General features: G+C 39.9%; 1 protein-coding gene across 1 annotated transcript in view; it reads right to left on the bottom strand.

The window, feature by feature from the left end:
- LOC133547432 (oocyte zinc finger protein XlCOF22-like) overlaps positions 1-20,047 on the bottom strand; it is a 44,831-nt gene extending 24,784 nt beyond the window's left edge. The window contains exons 1-2 of the mRNA XM_061893112.1: positions 19,597-20,047; positions 6,874-7,015 (exon numbers count right to left, since the gene is read on the bottom strand). Coding sequence (XP_061749096.1) covers positions 6,874-6,988 — 115 coding nt within the window. The 5' untranslated portion in view covers positions 6,989-7,015; positions 19,597-20,047. The remainder of the gene's footprint in view (positions 1-6,873; positions 7,016-19,596) is intronic.
- Positions 20,048-22,852: the final 2,805 nt, after the last annotated feature.

Here is a 22,852-nt window from a genome sequence, read left to right as displayed (position 1 = left end):
TAAATTGGTTGATAAATTCTTGGTAATTAAAAAGTTGACCTTCCTTATTGAAAAGCTGACTCACTAAAATAATGTTATTGTTAAACCAATTGTTGAGGAAAAGAGATTTCCTTTTGTAACATATGTCTTTATTGTTGCAGATGAAATATTTGGTAGGTGAGAAGTGGTGCTTGTATACAAGAGAGCATGCTAGAAGGGCTTGTTTGTGGAAGTTTGAGAGTGCAACAGGAATCCTGTCAATGTTAGAATTACACAATAGCAAAAATGTTAGGCCTCCAAGGTTAGAGAATACATGATGAGAAATAAAGTTCCAAATAGAGGTAGGGTCTTTCAAGTAGTGTCTTATCCAATTAATTTTAAAGGTGTTGTTTAGTGTAGTGAAGTCAAGAAAGTTTAGACCACCCTGATTGTAATTGTTCATTATAACAGATTTATTAATATAATGAATTGTGTTTTTCCAAATAAAGTCAACCAGTATTAGTAAATAGCTGCATACGTAAGCCTGGAGATACTTTCTGCTTTGGAAAGAAAGGTTCTGCCTTCTAACGATTTTCTGCTGCCTTCCGTTTACCCCGGAAGCTGGGAATGACGTCACAGCCGAGCGGACGAAGAGGTAGCTCTATATAAGATATTGCCTGCTGTCACTGTTACCATGCTTTTATAACCTGTAATATTTATTTGAACAACAATGTGACATAAAAGAATGTCTTGTTTTTCAAAAATAAATTCAAAGTATATCAAACAAAGCTTTAATGTTGGGGTTCAGTGGCGCCCCCGTGCGACATTCATTGCAACGACAAGAGTGAAAGTGCTAGAAATTGTAGCGATATTACTGCCTGATTCCACATGTTTTTATTGTTGTTCCTTTTTACTCCTAGATAATCTATGTTCATACAAAACATTAATAAAACATTCAAACATCACAGAACGTGATTTCACACGAACTCTGACATAAAACCAATTGTAAGTCCAGGAAGTGACGTACTCTTCACGCATGCGCGGATCGATCGTGTCGTGAATTTATATCCATTTTTAAAAAGTGTGAAACATTTGCTCTCATAAACAAAAGTGTCTTTCTTGAAGTGAAATCCAAATTCTAACATTGTGTTAATGATTTGAATTTATTAATTCAATCTAGGAAGATTGTAAAAAATAAAAAAAGACCTTATTATATTTACTGAAATTATTTATGTTTATCATTTATTTATATATATTTTATTGTAATCTTATTCGAAGGGTCTCTCATATTTACTTTTACTTTCTTTAACGGGTTTTGTTTGTAAGAGGATTGGATTTAATGTGATGTTTTTTTTTATATTGCTGAGTAAAATATTGAAAAAACATTGACTCATTGTCACACCTATGGATCATGTTTTGTTTTGTCATGTTATGTTTTTGATTTTGGACAATCAGTCACGTTTTGCACTTCCTGGTTTTGTTTGTTTCCATGCCAACCTCATGAGTTTTCACCTGTCACATCCCTGTTCTCAGCCTCACACCTGTTTTCACTAATAGTCACAGCTATTTAAGTCACTCTTTTTCTTGTCTTCGTCCTGGGATCTTCACACTCACACGCACCCTACCCATGCTGTCCAAACCTTTACGCCCTGTCCACAGTTCCATGCCGAGTAAGTTTATATATTTATGCCACAGTGCACTCTTTTGTTTCATGTCTTTAGTCTTGCCATTGTGCTGTTTATGTTTATAGTTAAATTTTCTTTCATGCCCTTGAGCAGGTGTTTTTGTTTCACGTTTGTACTGTTTAGCCAAGTTTCTTCCTCTTTGTGAGCACCCTTAGTTTGATTATTTTTAATTAGAGTGTTTAAATAAAAACATGTACCTGAATTCACGCCTGGCTCGTCCTGTAATCCCGCTGCGTCGAAGGAGCACACTCAATCCACGTCAAGGCCTGACACTCATATTGTATTGAAAGTACCTTAATGTGTCTAAACATTGTTTATGTGTGTTTAATTGTTCAATAACAAAATAAAATAAATACTCAGAAGTAGAACTGGTTAGCAAATAAACTCTTATTTTAACAAAAATAATGTTGAAGTCATATTACATGACATTATATAAATATGTATATTAAATATAATTTGAATAGTTGGCAAGTAAACAAAATGCATTTGCCATACCTAATTGTATTATATCAATTATAACTCAACCCCACACATTACAACATGTATTCACACTTTGTTGTGTGAAAATATTTTACACAAATTTACATTCAATTATAGTAATGATTATAATAAGATATATAACAATGTGTGTTCTGGATCTAAATTAATTCATGGAAAATAAATTGATAAACAATCCTTTTTACCTGGAAACTTATCTCCTTAAGTGTGCAAATAAAGTCTTACGTATTACTTGTATTACATTTGAATAGAACCTTATTGAGCATATTAACAAGATTCTGTTAGAAAATGTGCTGAGTATGAAAAATGTCATTTTGAATATGCGTACAGGATGTAGAATGACGATGATCTCGACCCACCATAAAACAAATCAGGAAGATTGGAGCATATGGAAGGAAGTTATGACTGTTATAATTTTCCACCACAAGGGGGCGATGTTGGTGTCGATATTTATGACTAGTCATGATCAGACCCCGACCTAAAGACCTACTGAAAGCCACTACTAGCCACCACGCAGTCTGATAGTTTATATATCAATGATGAAATATTAACATTGCAACACATGCCAATACGGCCACTTTAGTTTACTAAATTGCAATTCAAATTTCCCGGGTGTTTTTTCTTGAAAACGTCGCGTAATGATGACGTGTACGCTTGACGTCACAGGCTGTTAGGAAATATGAGCGCTGCACACACACACACACACACACACACAGCTAAAAGTCGTCTGCTTTAATCGCATAATTACACAGTATTTTGGAGATCTGTGTTGTTGAATCTTTTGCAATTTGTTCAATTGATAATGGAGAAGACAAAGTAGAAAGAGGGAGTTGGGAAGCTTTAGCCTTTAGCCACACAAACACACGGTGATTCCTTGTTTAAAATTCACAGAGGTGAAACTTTACTATGGATCACAGCGAACATGGATCCCGACCCAATGTCAACCAGCAGGTTTCGGTGAGAAAATTGTGGTAAAAAGTCTCTTCTTAGGTCAGCTTGTGCCGCCCATAAAGCAGCCGTCGACTTCCCTGAGACACTGGCGTCAACACACCCGTGAACACACACATCTGACTATCAGGTACTGTTAAACTCACTAAAACACTAGCAACACAATAGAAAGATAAGGGATTTCCCAGAATACACACACACACACACATATATATATATATATACATATATATATATATAATCCTCCATATTGGCAGCCATAGTGATTCATTTATTCAGCAGAGCAATACAACTTGGATCCGACAAAAAAGTAAACACAAATGCTGTCTTCCTCGCTGATAAAACATGATAGCAACATGCATCTGCTAGCTCACGATCGCCCCCACTTCTCAATGTGGCGAGTTGGAGTACTACAAGAGGCACTCTAATACAGTGCTTAAATCTGTATTTTGATAATGATGATGATGATGATGATGATGATGTATCTGTTCAAGTGAACAAATTGATCCACAAGGGACAACAACCCTTTCCACAGACTACACACACATAGTAAACATCAATCTTAGAAGCCCAGAACAATATATTTGAAGAAGACTTTAGAGTTGAAAGTGAAGATGTGAGGTGAAATAAGTACAAATGCAGCAATAAAAACAAGCAACTCCACTCACGATGGCTCTAAAGTTCAGTGATGTGTTGCTAACTTCAGCCTTTTTCTTCTTTGTTGATGTTTTGCTGTAGTTAACATCCATGATGTAACAATGCTGCTAATCTATAGAGTCCACATTTTGTTAAATATTTTATTCATTCATACTTTTAATTGGATAATAACATCAATAAAAATACATAGGAAGAAAATGTGTGAAAAAAAACCCAAAGTGAAAATAAAGATGTCCTCTCTTTAACAATGAGAAAATCAAATAAATTAGTAGCTACATACATGATATTCAATACATGCACACAACTTAAAAACTCCAGGACAACATATAACAGTAGAAGATGAGAAGCACTACATACATCATCAAATATACATTCATATTAAAGGGGGACATTATCACAATTTCAGAAGAGTTAAAACCAACAAAAATCAGTTCCCAGTGGCTTATTTTATTTTTCTAAGTTTTTTTCAAAATTTTACCAATCATGGAATGTCCCGAAAAAAGGCTTAAAAGTGCCTGATTTTCGCTATCTGTAAATCCACCGTCCATTTTCCTGTGACGTCACATAGTGATGCCAATACAATCAAACATGGCGGATAGACCAGCGAGATATAGCGACATTAGCTCGGATTCAGATTCGGATTTCGGCGGCTTAAGCGATTCAACAGATTACGCATGTATTGAAACGGATGGTTGGAGTGTGGAGGCAGATAGCGAAAACGAAATTGAAGAAGAAACTGAAGCTTTTGAGTGAATAGCTATTGAAGCTATTCGGCGATTGCCTTCTAACCAAAGAGTGCATCTTTTGACCACTGGAGCAACTTAAATCTGTCGATTGGTAAGTGTTTGTTTGGCATTAAATGTGGGTGGAGGGAAAGGCTGGAGGCAAATATAGCTACAAATGTACATACAGCTAGCCTAAATAGCATGTTAGCATTGATTAGCTGGCAGTCATGCCGTGACCAAATATGTCTGATTAGCACATAAGTCAATAACATCAACAAAACTCACCTTTGGGATTTCGTAGACTTTATCGTTGGAAATGCATCTACTTTGAGTGTCGCAGGATATCCACACATCTCTGTGCCATCTGTCGTAGCATAGCTGTCGTCGGTAAAATGTGCAGAACAAACAAGGGCCTTTCGCATCTTTTGACCTTTGGTGTACTTGAATCCGTCGATTGGTATGTGTTTGTTTGACATTAAATGTGGGTGGAGGGAAAGGCTGGATGCAAATATAGTTACAAATGAGGCATAACGATGCAATATGTACATACAGCTAGCCTAAATAGCATGTTAGCATCGATTAGCATGCCATGCTAATCGATGCACACGCCACGTAAGTCACCTTGAATCCGTCCCTGTTCATGTTGTTACACCCTCCAACAACACACCGACGAGGCATGATGTCTCCAAGGGACGGAAAACAGTAGTAAAAAAAAATAAATAACAGAGCTGATTTGACTTTTGTGTGTAATGTGTTTGAGAAAATAGTGGATTGCTTCCCGTTGTAACGTCACAGGTGAAAGGTCATTGCTCCGACAGCGAACAATTGAAAGGCGTTTAAATCGCCAAATTCACCCTTTTAGAGTTCCGAAATCCGTTAAAAAAACATATGGTCTTTTTTCTGCAATATCAAGGTATATATTGACGCTTACATAGGTCTGGTGATAATGTTCCCCTTTAAAATTGCAATTTAGTAAACTAAAAAGGTCGTATTGGCATGTGTTGCAATGTTAATATTTCATCATTGATATATAAACTATCAGACTGCGTGGTCGGTTGTAGTGGCTTTCAGTAGGCCTTTAAATTTAACAGTAGAAGATGAGAGGCACTACATACAACATCAAATATACATTCATATTAAACATGCTGTGTTTTTAAAGTACATTTAGCACAATCACTAAGTGTTTTTAAATCCCTGCAGCTTCCATGACTGTTACACACTTGTATTTACTGACCTGATACTTATGCCAGAACATCTTATCACACACAGTGCAACTAAATGGTTTCTCTCCAGTGTGTGTTCTCATGTGTCTGGTCATGACAAGATTTGTGGAGAAATGCTTCTTACAAACAGGGCAAGTAAAAGGTTTCTCTCCAGTATGTGTTCTCATGTGTGAGGACATGTTAGACTTTGTGGAGAAACTCTTCTTACAAACAGAGCAAGTAAAAGGTTTCTCTCCAGTGTGTGTTCTCATGTGTGTGGAGATGTCAGGCTTTCTGGAGAAACACTTCTTACAAACAGAGCAAGTAAAAGTTTCTCTCCAGTATGTGTTCTCATGTGTGAAGACATGTTAGACTTTGTGGAGAAACTCTTCTTACAAACAGAGCAAGTAAAAGGTTTCTCTCCAGTGTGTGTTCTCATGTGTGTGGAGATGTCAGGCTTTCTGGAGAAACACTTCTTACAAACAGAGCAAGTAAAAGGTTTCTCTCCAGTATGTGTTCTCATGTGTGTGATCATATGTTGCTTTGTGGAGAAACGCTTCTTACAAACAGAGCAAGACAAAAGTTTCTCTCCAGTATGTGTTCTCATGTGTGAGGACATGTTATACTTTCTGGAGAAACTCTTCTTACAAACAGAGCAAGTAAACGGTTTCTCTCCAGTGTGTGTTCTCATGTGTCTGGTCATAGCAGGTTTAATGGAGAAACTCTTCTTACAAACAGAGGAAGTAAAAGGTTTCTCTCCAGTGTGTGTTCTCATGTGTGTGGTCATGTGTTGCTTTGTGGAGAAACTTTTTTTTACAAACAGAGCAAGTAAAAGGTTTCTTTCCAGTATGTATTCTCATATGTACTGTAAAATTACTCTTGTGTCTAAATGATTTCCCACATTCAGAGCAGTCAAAGTGTTTGTTGTTAGTGTGATGTCTCGTATCACCTTTGGAGTCATTTTTACTCTCCAAAGGTTTTTGGATGTGGTCACTGTGATCAGAAGAGTGTGACATCGTGTGGTCCATGTCTGACAGTGGAGCAAAGATGCTGTCTGGTTGTGACTTTATATCTTCACAATGCTCTCCATCAGCTTCTGTGATGTGTTGACTTACAAGCCCCGCCCCTCTGTTCTCCTCACTTTGACTGTGATGAAGCTGTAAGGACTGAGCTTCATCTTCATCATTATCCTCCACCAACCTTTGAAGCTGCTCCCACAGTTCCTCCTCTTCCTCTTTAATGTGGGAGGGGGTCTGTAGCTCCTTCTGTCCCACACTGGAGCTCCACTCCTGCTGCTTGGAGGGGATCTCTTCATGACTCTCTGCTGACACCTGCTGGACGTCTGCAGAACATACAACACAAATGAGGTGTTACTGTATTGAAGTTTGCAGTATTCAAACTATTCACATGTGAGCTTTATTTTTTTTTTCCCAAGATGGCGCTGCTGTAGTGGCTGCTGTTGGCAGGATCTCTGTGCTCTTGTGTCATCCTTTTGTGTTTCCCTCTTGTTTTCATGTATTATTATATATTTTTTTGCTTTTTGGTCCAGGACCCTTTGGGACTGTGTGACAAGGGGTGGCACTTTCGTGACCTCTGTGGTTCTTTTTTTGGGGACTTCTGGATCTGCCTCCCGGGAGCCTTTTGGCCATGGAGACCAGCTGCAGGGTCTTTACCACACCGGAGTCTGTTTGGAGGGACTGGAGGAGATGCGGATGAGGGGACAGGACTGCGGAGCTAGCACTGAGCGCTGGGACGGAGAGGCCTCGCGGTGTCTTGACTGGGTGAGCAGGTGTCGGACACCTCAGTCACCTTGGACGTATCCTTGCTCATCCATGCGGACTGGACACTGGCCGAGAGTGGAGTCGGCTGTCTTGGTTGCTTTGTTGGGTCTGCTTCTGTCTCCGGCCATGCTCCCTCCACCCCAGCGAACGATGGTGTGGAACACCGCAGAGGCCACCAAAGTGGATATGTTTCTTTAACCTTTTATTCATAGCTGTATGTAGAAGTGTCTGCTTGTATCTGCTGCTTTAATGTCTTTAATGTCCTCTGTGTTCTTTGATGTTTGATGTTTCCCTCTTACACACATGGAAGAGGGATGTGTACTATGGATATGAGTTGTTGTTTTTTCCCTTGGCCTCAGTCTGCACCCCCTCTCCAGGGCCCAGGCTAAGACCGATTTTTATTTTATTTTATTTTAATCTTCTATTTTTTTCTCCCATTCCCCGCCCTTGTTTACCTGTATCTCATCTTTTTTGTAAGGGGCGCTGGAAGCCGGCAGACCCGTCAACGATCCTGTTCTGTCCCCCTGTAATGTTTGTCTGATCTTGAATGGGATTGTGCTGAAAATTTTAATTTTCCTGAAGGAACTCTCCTGACGGAATAAATAAAGTACTATCTAATCTAGGCCAAATAGACAGTGATGGGCAAACTACCTGGAAAATGTAGTAAGCTAGGCTACAAGTTACTCTCCATTAAATGTAGCTAAGCTATCCTCAGAGAATTGTAGCAAGCTACACTACACGCTACACTGCGAAAGCAGCGTAAAAATACCCATCATCTCAAACAGGTAAATTCCCAAACAAAATGAAAATAGCTGAAGTTGCACCAATTTATCAGACTGGAGACAAACACCAATTTACAAATTATAGACCTGTTTCTTTACTTCCACAATTTTCTAAAATCATTGAAAAACTGTCAGATTAGAGAGTTCCACAAACAAACATAAAATATTAGATAAGAACCAATATGTATACAGAGCTAATATTTCAACTTCGATGGCTGTAATAGAAAAGACAGAAGAAATGACAAATGCAATAGATAGTAAAAAAAAAAATATGTGGCAGCAGTGTTTATTGATCCAACTAAAGCATTTGACACTATTAATCACAATATTTTAATCCAAAAACTATACTGGTATGGCACCAGAGGGCTGGTCTTAAACTGGATTAGAAGTTATTTAACCAACAGGAAACAATACGTGAAGCCGGGCGAACACACTTCTACAACACTAAATATATCCTGTGGTGTACCTCAGGGATCAATACTAGGACTAAAATGATTCAATCTTTATAGAAAATGACATTTGTAAAGTTATAAAATATTGAAAGTTAGTATTATTTGCGGATGATACAACAGTGTTTTGTTCAGGAGAGAACACACAGAAGATAATACAAATAATAACAGAAGAAATTTAATTAAAAAGATGGTTTGACAAAAACAGACTCTCTTTGAATCTCGGTAAAACTAAAATAATGCTATTTGGTAACAGTAGAAAAAAAATGTCAAACACAATTACAAATAGACGGAATAGAAATTAAAAGAGTAAATGAAACCAAATTTGTAGGTATAATGATTGGTGATAAAATGAACTGGAAATCTCATATAAAAAATATACAACATAAAGCAGCAAGAAACACGGCAATAATGCATGAAGCAAAACATGTTTTGGCCCAAAAATCACTTCATATTCTCTACTGTTCACTGGTGTTACCATATTTGAGTTATTGTGCAGAAAAATGGGGAAATGGTATGGTACTCAATTGTAATACACTTTTCCACCAGTTGTGGCAGTATTGACAACCTCAAACAAACAAAAGAAGTCATAGAGAAGTTCTGACAAAAGTGGTGAAACTGTTTTTTATGTGCACTTTAAATTTGTCGGCAATTTAGTTAAGAAACTTATTAACTATTAGTTGATGTATTTTAGCAGAACATGATTGTATCCAGTATATGGGTCAAATGCAGAGGACATATTTCGCCACACCTAGTAGGTGTCTGACAATCATTGCTACTTTAACTTAATATATATATATATATATATATATATATATATATATATATATATATATATATATATATATATATATATATATATATATATATATATATATATAAAGCACTATAAGAGCACTGACACACTTCTGCCAAAAGATTTGGGAAACAAAGCAGTGGCCCCAAAAATTGACCCCCCTCCCTAAGAAAGAGAATTCAAGGCAGTGCCAAAATTACAGAACCATCAGCCTCATTTGTCACGCTAGCAAAGTAATGCCAGTTACAGTTGAGTTTAGAATAGTTTTGTTGTCTTCACAAGTCTCCCGCTCTCTTGTTTTTTTTCCTCTTATCCGGCCGATCCTATTTGGGCACACGGAAACAACCGGAAAGAACCAAAGTATAAACTGTATAAACCAAGGGTGTCAAACGTACTGCCCGCGGGCCAGATTAGGCCCATGAATAGGTTTTATCCGGCCCGCGGAATGAGTTTGCTAAACATAAAAATGAGCCGAAATTTTTTAATGAAAGAAACGGCTGTTCTGAATGCGTCCACTAGATGTCACAATAAAAATTCTGTGTATCTTTGTAGATCAGGGGTCGGCAACCCGCTCTCGCATGCTGGTTCTTTGATCACTCTGATGTGGCTAAGCTGTGTACTTGCCGACTCTTAAAATTTTTCCCGGAGGTTGTCCGGATTGCAGTACCTTTCCCAGAAATATCCCTGGGCTAACATTCTCCGGTTTACACCCGCATAATTGTTTTGAAGGTGTGTCATGGTGACAATGCTTTTAACGATCTTTAAAACATTTCGTCGCGCCCGCCTTCACGCCATGCTATCTGCGTGCCGGCAGGTCACATGTAGCATGTGACCCCTGATAGCACACATCATCGACTGCAAGGCATACTTGGTCAACAGCCACACAGGTTACACTGATGGTTGTGGTATAAATAACTTTAACACTCTTACTAATATGTGGCACACTGTGAACCCACACCAAACAAAAATGACAAACACATTTCGGGAGAACAGCCGCACTGTAACACAACATGAACACAACAGAACTAATACCCAGAATCTTATGCATCACTGACTCTTCCGGGTAGATTATACCATACTTACCAACCTTGAGACCTCCAATTTCGGGAGGTGGGAGGCGTGGTTGGTGGGGCGGGGTGTGGTTAAGAGTCAACTATTTTATATATATATATATATATATATATATATATATATACATACATAAATATATAAAAAATACTTGATGTGGAGAGGGGCGTGATGCATGCGTTCCCTGCGGGTGGGGTATGTGCAGGGGCCGGCCACGAAGCGGCAACAGGTGAGTGGATACCTCAGCTGGAATGAGTTATCTAATCACCAGTTCCTTTATTTGGCAGCCCTGGAGACCATGAGGGAGGAAGGAGGCAGAGAGCTGCACAGCAGGACGAGAACTGTTGTATCGGAGCTGTAAAGCAGAAGTCCAACTGTTGTGTGGAAAAGGAAAATAAAACTGTGTGAAACTCTGAAGCTGGCAGTGGTGATCCTGTTGGTGGTGTCAGAGAGAAGAAGTCCAGCAAAGCTCCTAGAATGTAGAATATATGTAGAATAAATGTATATTTTTTATATATTATACATCATATATGTAATATATCATATATATTATTTTTCATTATAATTGTTTATTGTGAGTGAACTGTGGAGCTGAATTTCTCCCAGGGATCAATAAAGTACATTCTATTCTACATTCTATTCTATGTACAGTAGATTGCAGTATTGCCTGTTTAAGAGTGTCACAACATTGCTTTACGGCAGACGAACAGCTTTACGGTAGACGAAAACGTGACTGCTGTTGTGGTGTGTTATTACCGCGCTAGGAGGACGTTAATGAAACTGCCTAACAATAAACCCACATAAGAAACCAAGAACTCGCCCTCCATCATTCTGCAGTTATAACATCATTGGACAGACACGATCTTTATAGTGTGGGAAAGTGGACGTGAAAACAGGCTGTCGACGCGGAGGGGGCGTGGCTTCCAGCTCCGCATGAATTTGTCCTGGGAGGTTTTCGGGAGAGGCGCTGAATTTCGGGGGCCTCCCGGAAAATCCGAGAGGGTTGGCAAGTATGGATTATGTCCCCCCCCCCTGTGCGTCGGTTGAGGTAGGCGGGGTTGGGGGGGGGGGGGGGGGGTGTATAATCTACCCGGAACAGTCAGTGATGCATAGTATTCTGGGTATTTGTTTGGTTGTGTTCATGTTGTGTTACACTGCAGATGTTCTCCGGATGTCATTCTTCTTTGGTGTGGGTTCACAGTGTGGCGCATATTAGTAAGAGTGTTAAAGTTGTTTAAACGGGTACCGTCGGTGTGACCTGGATGGCTGTTGAACAAGTATGCACTGCAGACACATCAACATGCGACTGGGCTGGTAAGCTGTTAGCACAGGTTGCAGGGGCCATTAAAGATACCACCATCATAGCATGCCCTTATTATTGTTGTCAGGGTGAAAACCAGCCGACATTCACGAGAATAGATGCTCTGAAATTCAACAGTCTCCCGGGAGAATTAGGAGGGTTGGCTAGTGTGATGCCGTCAAGCGGCATTCATATAAATCTTGCAGGTCGCACTAACGTTACATTTTCATATTAAGGTGCGGGCCGCGTGTCTGAGACCTCTGGTTTATACATAACACAAAGCAAAAAAAACCTCTGTTTGCAGTGTTATTTCATTTAAGATTCCAAATGATTTTTGTGGGTCCCATTGTTTTTTTTATTTAGTGAAAGGGGTCAAAATGGCTCTTTGAGTGGTAAAGGTTGCCGACCCCTGTTGTAGATGATGCTACATATGGGGAAACAACAAACAAAAACACAATGTTAATGCAGCAGTCGAGGAAAATTAGCAGACTACATAAATAACATCCTGTAATTTGATGTTGATATTTTATTATCTTGATAGATTGAGAATAAACACCAATGAGTGGACTGATGAACATGATCAAATAATTTATTCAGAAAGTATAAATAACGACTAGAGATGTCCGATAATGGCTTTTTTGCCGATATCCGATATTCCGATATTGTCCAACTCTTAATTACCCATTCCGATATCAACCGATACCGATATATACAGTTGTGTAATTAACACATTATTATGCCTAATTTTGTTGTGAAATCTGAAGTTGTCTCTGTTTTTAAGTTATTGTGCCGTGATTTTACCAGTCCGGCCCACTTGGGAGTAGACTTTTCTCCATGTGGCCCCCCATCTAAAATGAGTTTGACACCCGTGGTATGAACAAAACAAATACAACATGTGTTACATGAAAATGACAGTGAACTGATCTAATAACATCTAAATAAGAAGTCCTGCACATCATACTGTAAATGACTTTCTCGGGTTGTATTGTATACCAGTATTAGTATAGTACCGCGATACTAATGAATCATATTTGGTACGATACCGCCTCGAAAAAGTACCGGTCCCCCCTTGTCCCCCGTTGTCATGCTGTGTCATTGCTGGTTTACGGGCAGAGGAGCATGTTCGGCAGCGCACACACACACAGCACTTACAAGCAGACACAGTGTGTAAACAGAGAAAGGAGAATGGACGCATTTTGGTCTAAAACTAACAAAGGTAAAGTTATAACTGTAACACCCTGAGGAAGAGGTGCTTTAAGACATTGCAAGCTAGCTAGCAGCTAAAGCCCATTCTGCAGTCGACAATATTTTAGCTACTTCTAAATCACTAATCGTCGCCTCCATGGCGACAAATAAAGTAAGTTTCTTACAAGTATTATCATCACTGCAGGATGAGGAATAGCTAAACATGCTTTACTACACACTGTAGGAAGATACAATAGCTCACCAGAGTCACAATGTAAACAAAGGATCACCACCTTATCGTGGTGGGGCACTTTGCATGTCTCCATGACCCCTAGAGCTATGTCGGCTGGAGTCTTGTACTCCTGGCAGGGTTACCCAAGTTGAACAGGTCGAAGGGTAGAGGCCAGACTAAGAGTGATCCCGAAGACCTCAACGGTGGAGCAGGCAGAAGATGGTAGCAGCGAGAAGCACCACAATGGCTGTAAAAGTGGATGAAGGCTAAGGGAGCACACCCCGACAGAAAAGCAAGCTGGTGGCAGCAAGCTTTGAGGAGGTTTCCCAAAAACCTGGATTCCGGCAGCTTCCTGCAGCTGTAAGAAGATGCCGGTCGTCTAGGGTCTCCCTTGCCACTGGAACGATCTTCTTACAATCAAGGTAGTGGCGTTGGGAAAAGCGCACCCTTCATGCCGCTCTAAAAACCATCATTGCGCAGGTATCTTCTTTACCTGAGTCTCCGACCCCAAAAGTCTGACGGCGATGGAGCGTCCAGTAACGGGGGCAGGTTTGAATGAGCTGGAAGCTCTTAGCTGGAACTCTGCACGTCAGCGGCACAGGACAATGGTCGTTAGCAGCTGGGATTGAGTGGCAGCTGTTTCCGGCAGACTCCTGTGCGTCTGAGCAGCCCCTATTTAGGGACCGCACTGCTCACCCCAATTGGGGGAAGGCCTAGAAAAGGTGGCCTAAAGATTGCCCACTCAACACAGTACCCGGGCAGGAAACCGCACCTGTCGGGACATTCCATTACGCGGTCGAAATACAAAGATTATACCATTTAGAATTGCAGCTTGGAACATAAGGACACTCCTGGATGCCAGTCCGGACAGACCACAGCGCAGAACAGCACTTGTTGCCAGCGAGCTAAAGCCCTACAATGTGGATGTGGCAGCACTCAGTGAGACCCGATTCCTCGAGGAAGGCTCACTCAATGAAGTAAGAGAGGGTTATACATTCTTTTGGAAAGGATACCCCATGGGCGGACCACACCTTCACGGAGTTGGTTTTGCAATCAAGAACAGCCTTCTGCTCAAGCTCACAGAATCACCAGTGGGTGTCAGTGAAAAGCTCATGACTCTTCGCATCCCCCTTGCAAAATGCAGACAAGTCACTTTGGTAAGTGCCTATGCACCAACTCTGCCATCCAATGATGAAGAGAAGGATTGCTTCTACAAGGCACTCGATGACATCTTCAGTCACATCCCGAGGAGTGACAAAATCATGCTGCTTGGTGATTTCAATGCAAGAGTCGGAAAGAACACGCAAAACTGGAATGGTGTGACAGGCGCCCACGGCATTGGAAAAGTCAACCCCAGTGGCAGGAGACTCCTTAGTCTCTGTGCGGAACACAATCTTACCATCACAAACACCATCTTCCAACAAAAGAACAAATATAAGGCATCCTGGATGCATCCCAGGTCCAAACACTGGCACCTGATCGACTTTGCGTTCGTGAAGAGGGCTGACCTCAAGGACGTGCTCATTACAAGAGCTATGCGAGGGGCAGACTGCTGGACCGACCACCGCATGATTCTGACAAAGGTCAGAAAGGATGTTCGGCCCCTAACACGTCACGGTGCACCTAAGAGGAAAACACTCAACTGTGCCAGACTCTCCAGCAGCGACACCCGTGACAACTTCTGTCGCTCCCTAGCTGAGAAGCTGGCAGACATTGAGCCGCTGATCACCCCAGAGTCTGGGATGGATGAGAAGTGGACCTCCCTATCCACCATCCTCTTTGACACTGCAGCCCAAGTCATTGGTTTCAAAGCTAAGAAACACCAGGACTGGTTTGACCAGAATGCTGGAGAGATCTCCACCCTCCTGTACAGAATGCACAAGGCACACAGAGCCACCCTGAACAACCCACAATCCCAATTCCATAAAAGGCAATGGCAAGCCCTTCGTTCTGAGGCCCAAACAACTCTCAGAAAACTGAACGATGATTGGTGGATCTCAAAGGCCAATGAGATCCAGTCTCACGCTGATAGAAATGATATGCACAGTTTCTATGATGCAGTGAAAACCATCTACGGCCCCAGAAACTGCTCCCTGGCACCTGTTAGATCTGCTGATGGAACATCTTTAATCAAGGATCAGGCTATGATAGTGGAGCGGTGGGCTGAGCATTTTAACACCGTGCTCAACCAGCCTACCCCAGTGGACCCAACTGTCCTTGCAGAGCTCCCTGAACATCCTAGCTGGCCAGATCTCGACCTCCCCCCAACCTTCAAAGAAATCCTGCATGCAGTCAAAACCCTGAAAAACAATAAATCCCCTGGACCTGACAAGGAAGGAGGCTACCTCTGTACACGGACACTGCATCTCTACATTTCAGAGGTGTGGAGACGAGAGTGTGTCCCGCAACAGTGGAAAGATGCCAACATTGTGACCATCTACAAGAACAAAGGAGACAAATCCATCTGCTCCAATAGTAGGGGTATCTCTCTGTTGGCCATTACTGGAAAGGTCCTTGCCAAGGCCATGCTCCGCAGACTCATCCCCGCAATATCAGAACGGGTCACCCCAGAGTCGCAGTGTGGTTTTCGGAAGGACAGGGGGAGAGTTCACATGATCTTTGTGACACGTCAGCTCCAAGAGAAATGCCGGGAGCAGCACAAACACTTGTTCATTGCCTTTGTCGACCTTTCAAAGGTATTTGACAAAGTAAACAGGGACCAACTGTGGCAAGTCCTGAAGAGATTTGGGTGTCCACCCAAGTTTCTCACTATCCTTGCACAGTTCCATTCTGGGATGATGGCCCGAGTGGTAGTGGGAAGACACCGCTCAGATCCCTTTGGTGTGAAAACCGGAGTGAGGCAGGGCTGTGTGCTGGCTCCAGTTCTCTTCAATATCTTCCTCGTCTGTGTCACAACACTGCTACGTAGGGTATGGAGGAGCAGGCTGGAGTTACCACAGACTTCAGGCTTGATGGTAACCTGTTTAACATCAGGAGGCTACAGGCAACTACCAAGCGGACCTCAGAGACCATCATATAGCTGCAATACGCCGATGACTGTGCCCTGGTTGCCCATACACCACAGGCTCTGCAAAACATCCTCTCGGCAGTTGTAACTGCATATACCAGAATGGGACTGACGATCAACACCCAGAAGACAGAGGTACTCTGTCAGTCTAGTGCTGACCTCCCACAAAGCCCCACAATAACCCTCACAGCAGCAGGGCAACAGCTGCTCACGGTGCCCACCTTTAAATACCTGGGGAGCATAATGTCTGACACCTGCTCAATGGATGACGAGATCCAGAACCGCCTCAAGCAAGCATCAGCATCTTTTGGTCGTCTAAGGAGAAGGGTTTTTCAGAACAGCAACCTCAAACTCCACAGGCAGCTGCAGTGTGGAGTCCATCATGACCCGACATCAACTCAGGTGGTTGGGGCATGTCATCCGAATGCCCAGCCATAGACTCCCACGCAAAATCCTCTATGGTCAGTTGCACCTAGGCCAACGCAGTGCTGGTGGGCAGAAGAAGCGGTTCAAAGACCAAATGAAGACCACACTGAAGAGATGCCAGATCAACCTCTCTTCACTGGAGGAACTTGCTTCCTGCCGAGACCTCTGGCGCTCCCACTCCTCACAGGGAGTGGATTATATAGAGGAACAGCGCACACAACACCGTGCAGCAAAGCGTGCGAAGAGGCATGCTTGCCGAGCCACCCCTGCTCCCCCCAGCACCTCCTTCACATGCCCGGTCTGTAACCGCATCTGTGGATCCAGGAACCGGACTGTTCAAACATCAGCAGACTCACAAATAAAAGAAGATGGTCATCATCGAATCGATGGACAACCATAAGCAAGCCACCAAGTACAGGAATGTATCTCGTCGATACTATGATTACATCGATATTTATCATCACAAAATCTTCTTTAGTTTTTTTATTTCATATTATATTTATAAAGTCAGGAAATATGTCCCTGGACACATGAGGACTTTGAATATGACCAATGTATGATCCTGTAACTACTTGGTATCGGATTGATACACTAATTTGTGGTATCATCCAAAACTGATGTAAAGTATCAAGCAACAGAGGAACAAGTGATTATTACATTTTAACAGAAGTGTAGATAAAACATGTTAAGATATAAAGCAAGCAGACATTGACAGTAAATGAACAAGTAGATTAATAATTAATTTTCTACCACTTGTCCTTAATAATTTTGACAAAATAATAGAATATAAAAGACACAATATGTTACTGCATATGTCAGCAGACTAAATTAGGAGCCTTTGTTTGTTTACTTACTACTAAAAGACAAGTTGTCTAGTATGTTCACTATTTTATTTAAGTACAGACTTGCATGATAAACATATGTTTAATGTACCCTAAGATTTTGTGTTTAAATAAAGCCAGTAATACATTTTTTTGTGGTGCCCTTTATTTAGAAAAGTATCAAAAAGTACCGAAAAGAATCAACATACATTTTGGTATAGATTCCAGACTTTCCATACATAAATAATAAAACCAGACCAGATTCAATGTTACACTGCTTCAAAAAAAGTCTACACGCCACTGACATAAACCTCTAATAAATAGTGTGTGGCTAAACGGTCTCGTTTTTATGAATCAATCAATCAATGTTTACTTTTATAGCCCTAAATCACGAGTGTCTCAAAGGGCTGCACAAAGAGATCCCACATGATCACATATAATTAGTGCTGCAGCTATCCATTATCTTAGTAATCAACTAATCCATTGATTTATTTGCTCAATTAATCGAGTAATAAAAAAAACACACATTATAGCCTCAAAGCTTCTTTGAGGGAAAATAGTTGAAATACAAAATGATATTTCTGGTAATTTTGTCTGTATACATACTGTATACCGTATTTCCTTGAATTTCCGCCGGGGCGCTAATTAATTTAAAACATCTTCTCACTCCTGCGCTTATCAAAAGGGATGCGGTAAAAGTAAGCATGCGCTAATTATTTTAAAACCTCTTCTCCTTCCGGCACTTACCAAAGGCATGCAGTAAAAATTTGAGTGTGATGTAAGCTTGGACCTTAAATCTTACTGAATAGCTCTTAATCTTCTTCCCTTTATGCGATTTAAAATTACAGGTATTGAAATCAGCCTCCTCCATTTTCAGAATGATCACTCGTGACGTCATGAGTTTGACCAGGCGGTGATACTATCCATCCATCCATCCATTTCCTACCGCTTATTCCCTTTTGGGGTCGCGGGGGGCGCTGGCGCCTATCTCAGCTACAATCGGGCGGAAGGCGGGGTACACCCTGGACAAGTCGCCACCTCATCGCGGGGCCAACACAGATAGACATACAACATTCACACTCACATTCACACATTAGGGCCAATTTAGTGTTGCCAATCAACCTATCCCCAGGTGAATGTCTTTGGAGGTGGGAGGGGCCTATCCCCAGGTGCATGTCTTTGGAAGTGGGAGGAAGCCGGAGTACCCGGCGGGAACCCACGCATTCCCGGGGAGAACATGCAAACTCCACACAGAAAGATCCCGAGCCTGGATTTGAACCCAGGACTGCAGGACCTTCGTATTGTGAGGCAGACACACTAACCCCTCTGCCACCGTGAAGCCCGCGGTAATACTAAGCATGCGCTAATTATTTTGCCAAGCGAGTTTGACCCGGCAGTAATTCAAGGCAGGCACATACTATATGCCCTGTGGCAATTCAAGGAAATACGGGAATTGTAAGCATTTGACAATGATGATGTTGAATAGTTGAAAAGTTTACATTAACTTTGACTATCTAGTAATTGGAATTGGCTCTCTAGACTGTTTCATCTGAGAATTTATATGTATTTGTCTGTGGAAACATCGAGTGTTCTGAATTTGTGCACGTCTGTAGACAATAGCCAATTAAAAGGTTCCGCCTATCAACCATCAAACTGTACCGTCAATCAAAATTATTAGAGGGGAACTGCACTTAAGCATTCTAAAATAACATCAAATTTAGAATTAGTTGATTAACAAAATGTACTCAGTAGTCTTTTTATTTTATCTCCTTTAAACATGCTGGGTTTTTTTTCCTCTAAATTTGACATGTAATAATGTCTGTGGAATAATAATAAGAATAAGAAAAACATATTCTGTAAGCTTCTTAATATTTACAGGTTACAAATTGAGAGGCAATGTATCTAAAAGTATTAAGACATTTAAAAAGGTACGAGTTGGAGGCAGTGCATCATCCCCACAAGACAATTTACTTTCTTATACACAATATGTTTAAGAATAGTGTTAATAATCAAATATAAAGTTAGTAAAGATGTGAGAGTAAGAAGTCAACAAACCTTTTATGTGTAACACAACTTGATGTTTCTTGAAAACAGCGTCCAGTAGTTGATTGTCCTCCTCTTTTCTTTTGGAAAGTTCCTCCTCACACTTTGCTCACGTTCTTTCGCACATTTTCACACAATCACAACACTTTACACTCACATTTGATTTCTACTTAGCGAAGTGTTGATAACGTCCGCGTTTCTTTGTTAGCAGCTAACAGGCTAAGCTAACAAGCTAAGCTAACTAGCACGTGACGCTTCTCAGCTTTATAGTCCTGACTAGCAAAGTAACGAAAAGATTCTCGCAGACTGAGACGTTCTACCCTGAAATAAATAATTAAATATGTCTCTTTACGACATAAATATTTACATCATAGCGAACAAATAACAACACTAACTTATTAGCGTCCGCCTTCACTTCTTTGTCCTTCTTCCATGTGCTTTTACGACAGTTGGCACACTTGACGTCACGAGACGCCGCTGCTCTGCTCTCGCGAGATGTTTCGTGCTTTAAAAAAGCGATATAATAAATTGTATTATCTAGTAGTCTTATATTATGTATTGTTATATTGTTCATAAATATGTTAAAATATTATAGCACTATAAGTACTCTTAACGTTAAAAAATAGACTTTATGTGAAATATAACCCCTTAATTACGACATGATGCCAGCAAAAAAGTGACTTGCAGTATCTTCTAAATGATTGACACGTATTTTCTGCTTTATAGTTGCTGCATCAATATTGGAAAAAATTAAAAAATATAATACAACTTATTCAGTACTGTTGACTTGTTGCAATACCTTTTTAAAACCTGGAATCAGCCCATAACTAAACATTATGGCACTTAACATAAAGTGATGTGGAAAATATTTACTTACTGACACATCTTTTCTGGAATAAAAACAACCTAAATCTCAGTTATTTTAATGAAATAAATCATATTGAAGTTCATTATGTTTTTTTCAATACTCCAAATTACTTTTTGGCAAGCGTTACATTTTGAAGTCTTTTAAAAGGGAATTTCAACAAGTATTGAATGTACTTTATTATGATGCAAAACTCTCCCAAGTGTGATCCAGTAAAGCAGAATAGATGTCAGTCACAAGACTTCAGGTGTTTTTTCCCTCTTTGATCATTTGCACAATACAAGGGCGTCATCTACTGTACAAAGAATGTTATAACATGTAATAATACAAAATTTCTATTTTTGTTTGTCGTCAAACATTCAGTCGTTGTCGTTCTCAAAAACATATGCAAGTATTTTGCGTCATGTTTGCTGAGGTAACAATGAATGGATGTATAGTGAGCAGACAACATGTGGACACAGCATATGTGGCGCCATTCTTCTTCTCTTATTGTGTTTACACACACAATTATACATGATATGTACATATACAAGTGTCTTTTATTACTAATAATTAGTTCAAGTTCAAGTTTATTGTTCTTCGGTCAATGGTCAACAAAGCAAACAAACAGTTGTACATTCATAGATTGAAAATAAAAAGTTGTACATTCAGAGATTGAAAATTAAAAATGTTACAGACCGAAAGGGTTTAGGCTGAACTTAAACACTTATTGTGCCTAACCCTGTAAACAATTTCAAGTACAAAATAAACTTCGGAAAATTACAAAATGTCCTTTGCACAACTTATTATAAACAACATTATAAACAACATTATAAACAACATGAACGTAGTTCAATTTTATACACAGTACAGGCATGTGAAATATCCCTGTGTACATATAAGACCTTTGCACTAATTATATATACAATATATACAAACAATTGTACTTCTATTATTATTTATATCTCATGTTTAATTTTTAATTAACATTCATCATAGTATTAACTACAATGTTAATTCAAGAGTGATATATTTTTTCAAGACATTGGTCTTAAAGTGTTTTTTCAATGTGTGAATGGAACTGGAACATTAGAAGGAATCATCCAAGCTGTTCCACAGTTGAACTCCTCTAACAGAAACACATCTACTTTTTAAGCTTGTTCTTATTTTGGCTTTCTGAAAGAAAGCTGAACCTCTGAGGTCATAGGGATTCTCTCTGGGTTTAAATCTCACTTGTAGACACCCAGGCAGCATGTGGTTATGAGCTTTGAAAGCCACAATAGTAGTATTGAGGTCAACAAGATGGTGCAGTTTTAATGTTTTTAATTGAATGAACAGAGCATTGGTATGGTCATGATAATTCGCATAAGTTACAATTCTAATCGCTTTCTTTTGAAGTAAAAATATAGAGTTGATGTTTGATTTGTAATTCTTTCCCCAGATTTCAACACAATAATTAAGATATGGGAGTATGAAAGAATTATATAACATGATAAGAGCCTTTTGATTCACAGAGTTTTTAATTTTATGTAACATAGCAATATTTTTTGCCATCTTTGTCTTAAGTATATTTATGTACAGTTTCCAATTTAATTTATCATCTATATAGATTCCCAAAAATGTTATTAAATACACCCTTTCTATCTCCATATCATCAATTCTTATATGACGCTGTATGTTATTTTTCCTATTTCCAAAAATTATATATTTAGTTTTATTTAGGTTGATTGATAGTTTATTGCCATCAAACCATTGCTTTAGTATGTGGAGTTCGACCTCTAAAACCTCTAGGAGTTGGTCAAGGTCTTGTCCAGAATAATACAGACTTGTATCATCAGCAAAAAGAATACAGTTGAGTTTTTTAAGGATTTTGGAAATATCATTAATATATAGTAAAAACAATTTTGGTCCCAGTACAGAACCTTGGGGTACTCCATGTGTTATGATCTTTTAGTCTGAATCTACATTGTTCATATACACATACTGCTCTCTGCCACCAAGATAACTTTTCAACCAATCATGAGCAAGACCTCTGACACCATACCTCTGCATTTTGTTTAAAAGCAATGTGTGATCGATGGTGTCAAAGGCCTTGCTCAGGTCAATAAAAACACCAACAGCAAAGTCCCTCTTATCAATTGCAGTGGTTACCTCCTCAACTACTTCCATCACTGCCATGGAAGTGGACCTCTTAGATCAAAAACTGTATTGGTGTTCACTTAGCAAGTGATGCTTATCAATAAAACTGTCAAGTCTTGACACAAATAATTTTTCAAGGACTTTTGAAAATTGTGAGAGTAAAGAAATAGGCCTATAGTTTGTGAACTGATGCTTATCTCCACTTTGAAGATGGGAATGACTTTTGCCGTTTTCATTTTCTTTGGGAAGACACCTTTTATAAAAGAAATATTGCAAATATAAGTG

Source organism: Nerophis ophidion, unplaced genomic scaffold (assembly GCF_033978795.1).
Source record: "Nerophis ophidion isolate RoL-2023_Sa unplaced genomic scaffold, RoL_Noph_v1.0 HiC_scaffold_100, whole genome shotgun sequence".
Taxonomy (NCBI): Eukaryota; Metazoa; Chordata; class Actinopteri; order Syngnathiformes; family Syngnathidae; genus Nerophis; species Nerophis ophidion.
Note: the sequence above shows the minus strand (reverse complement) of the source record. Positions and strands in the feature narration are given on the sequence as shown.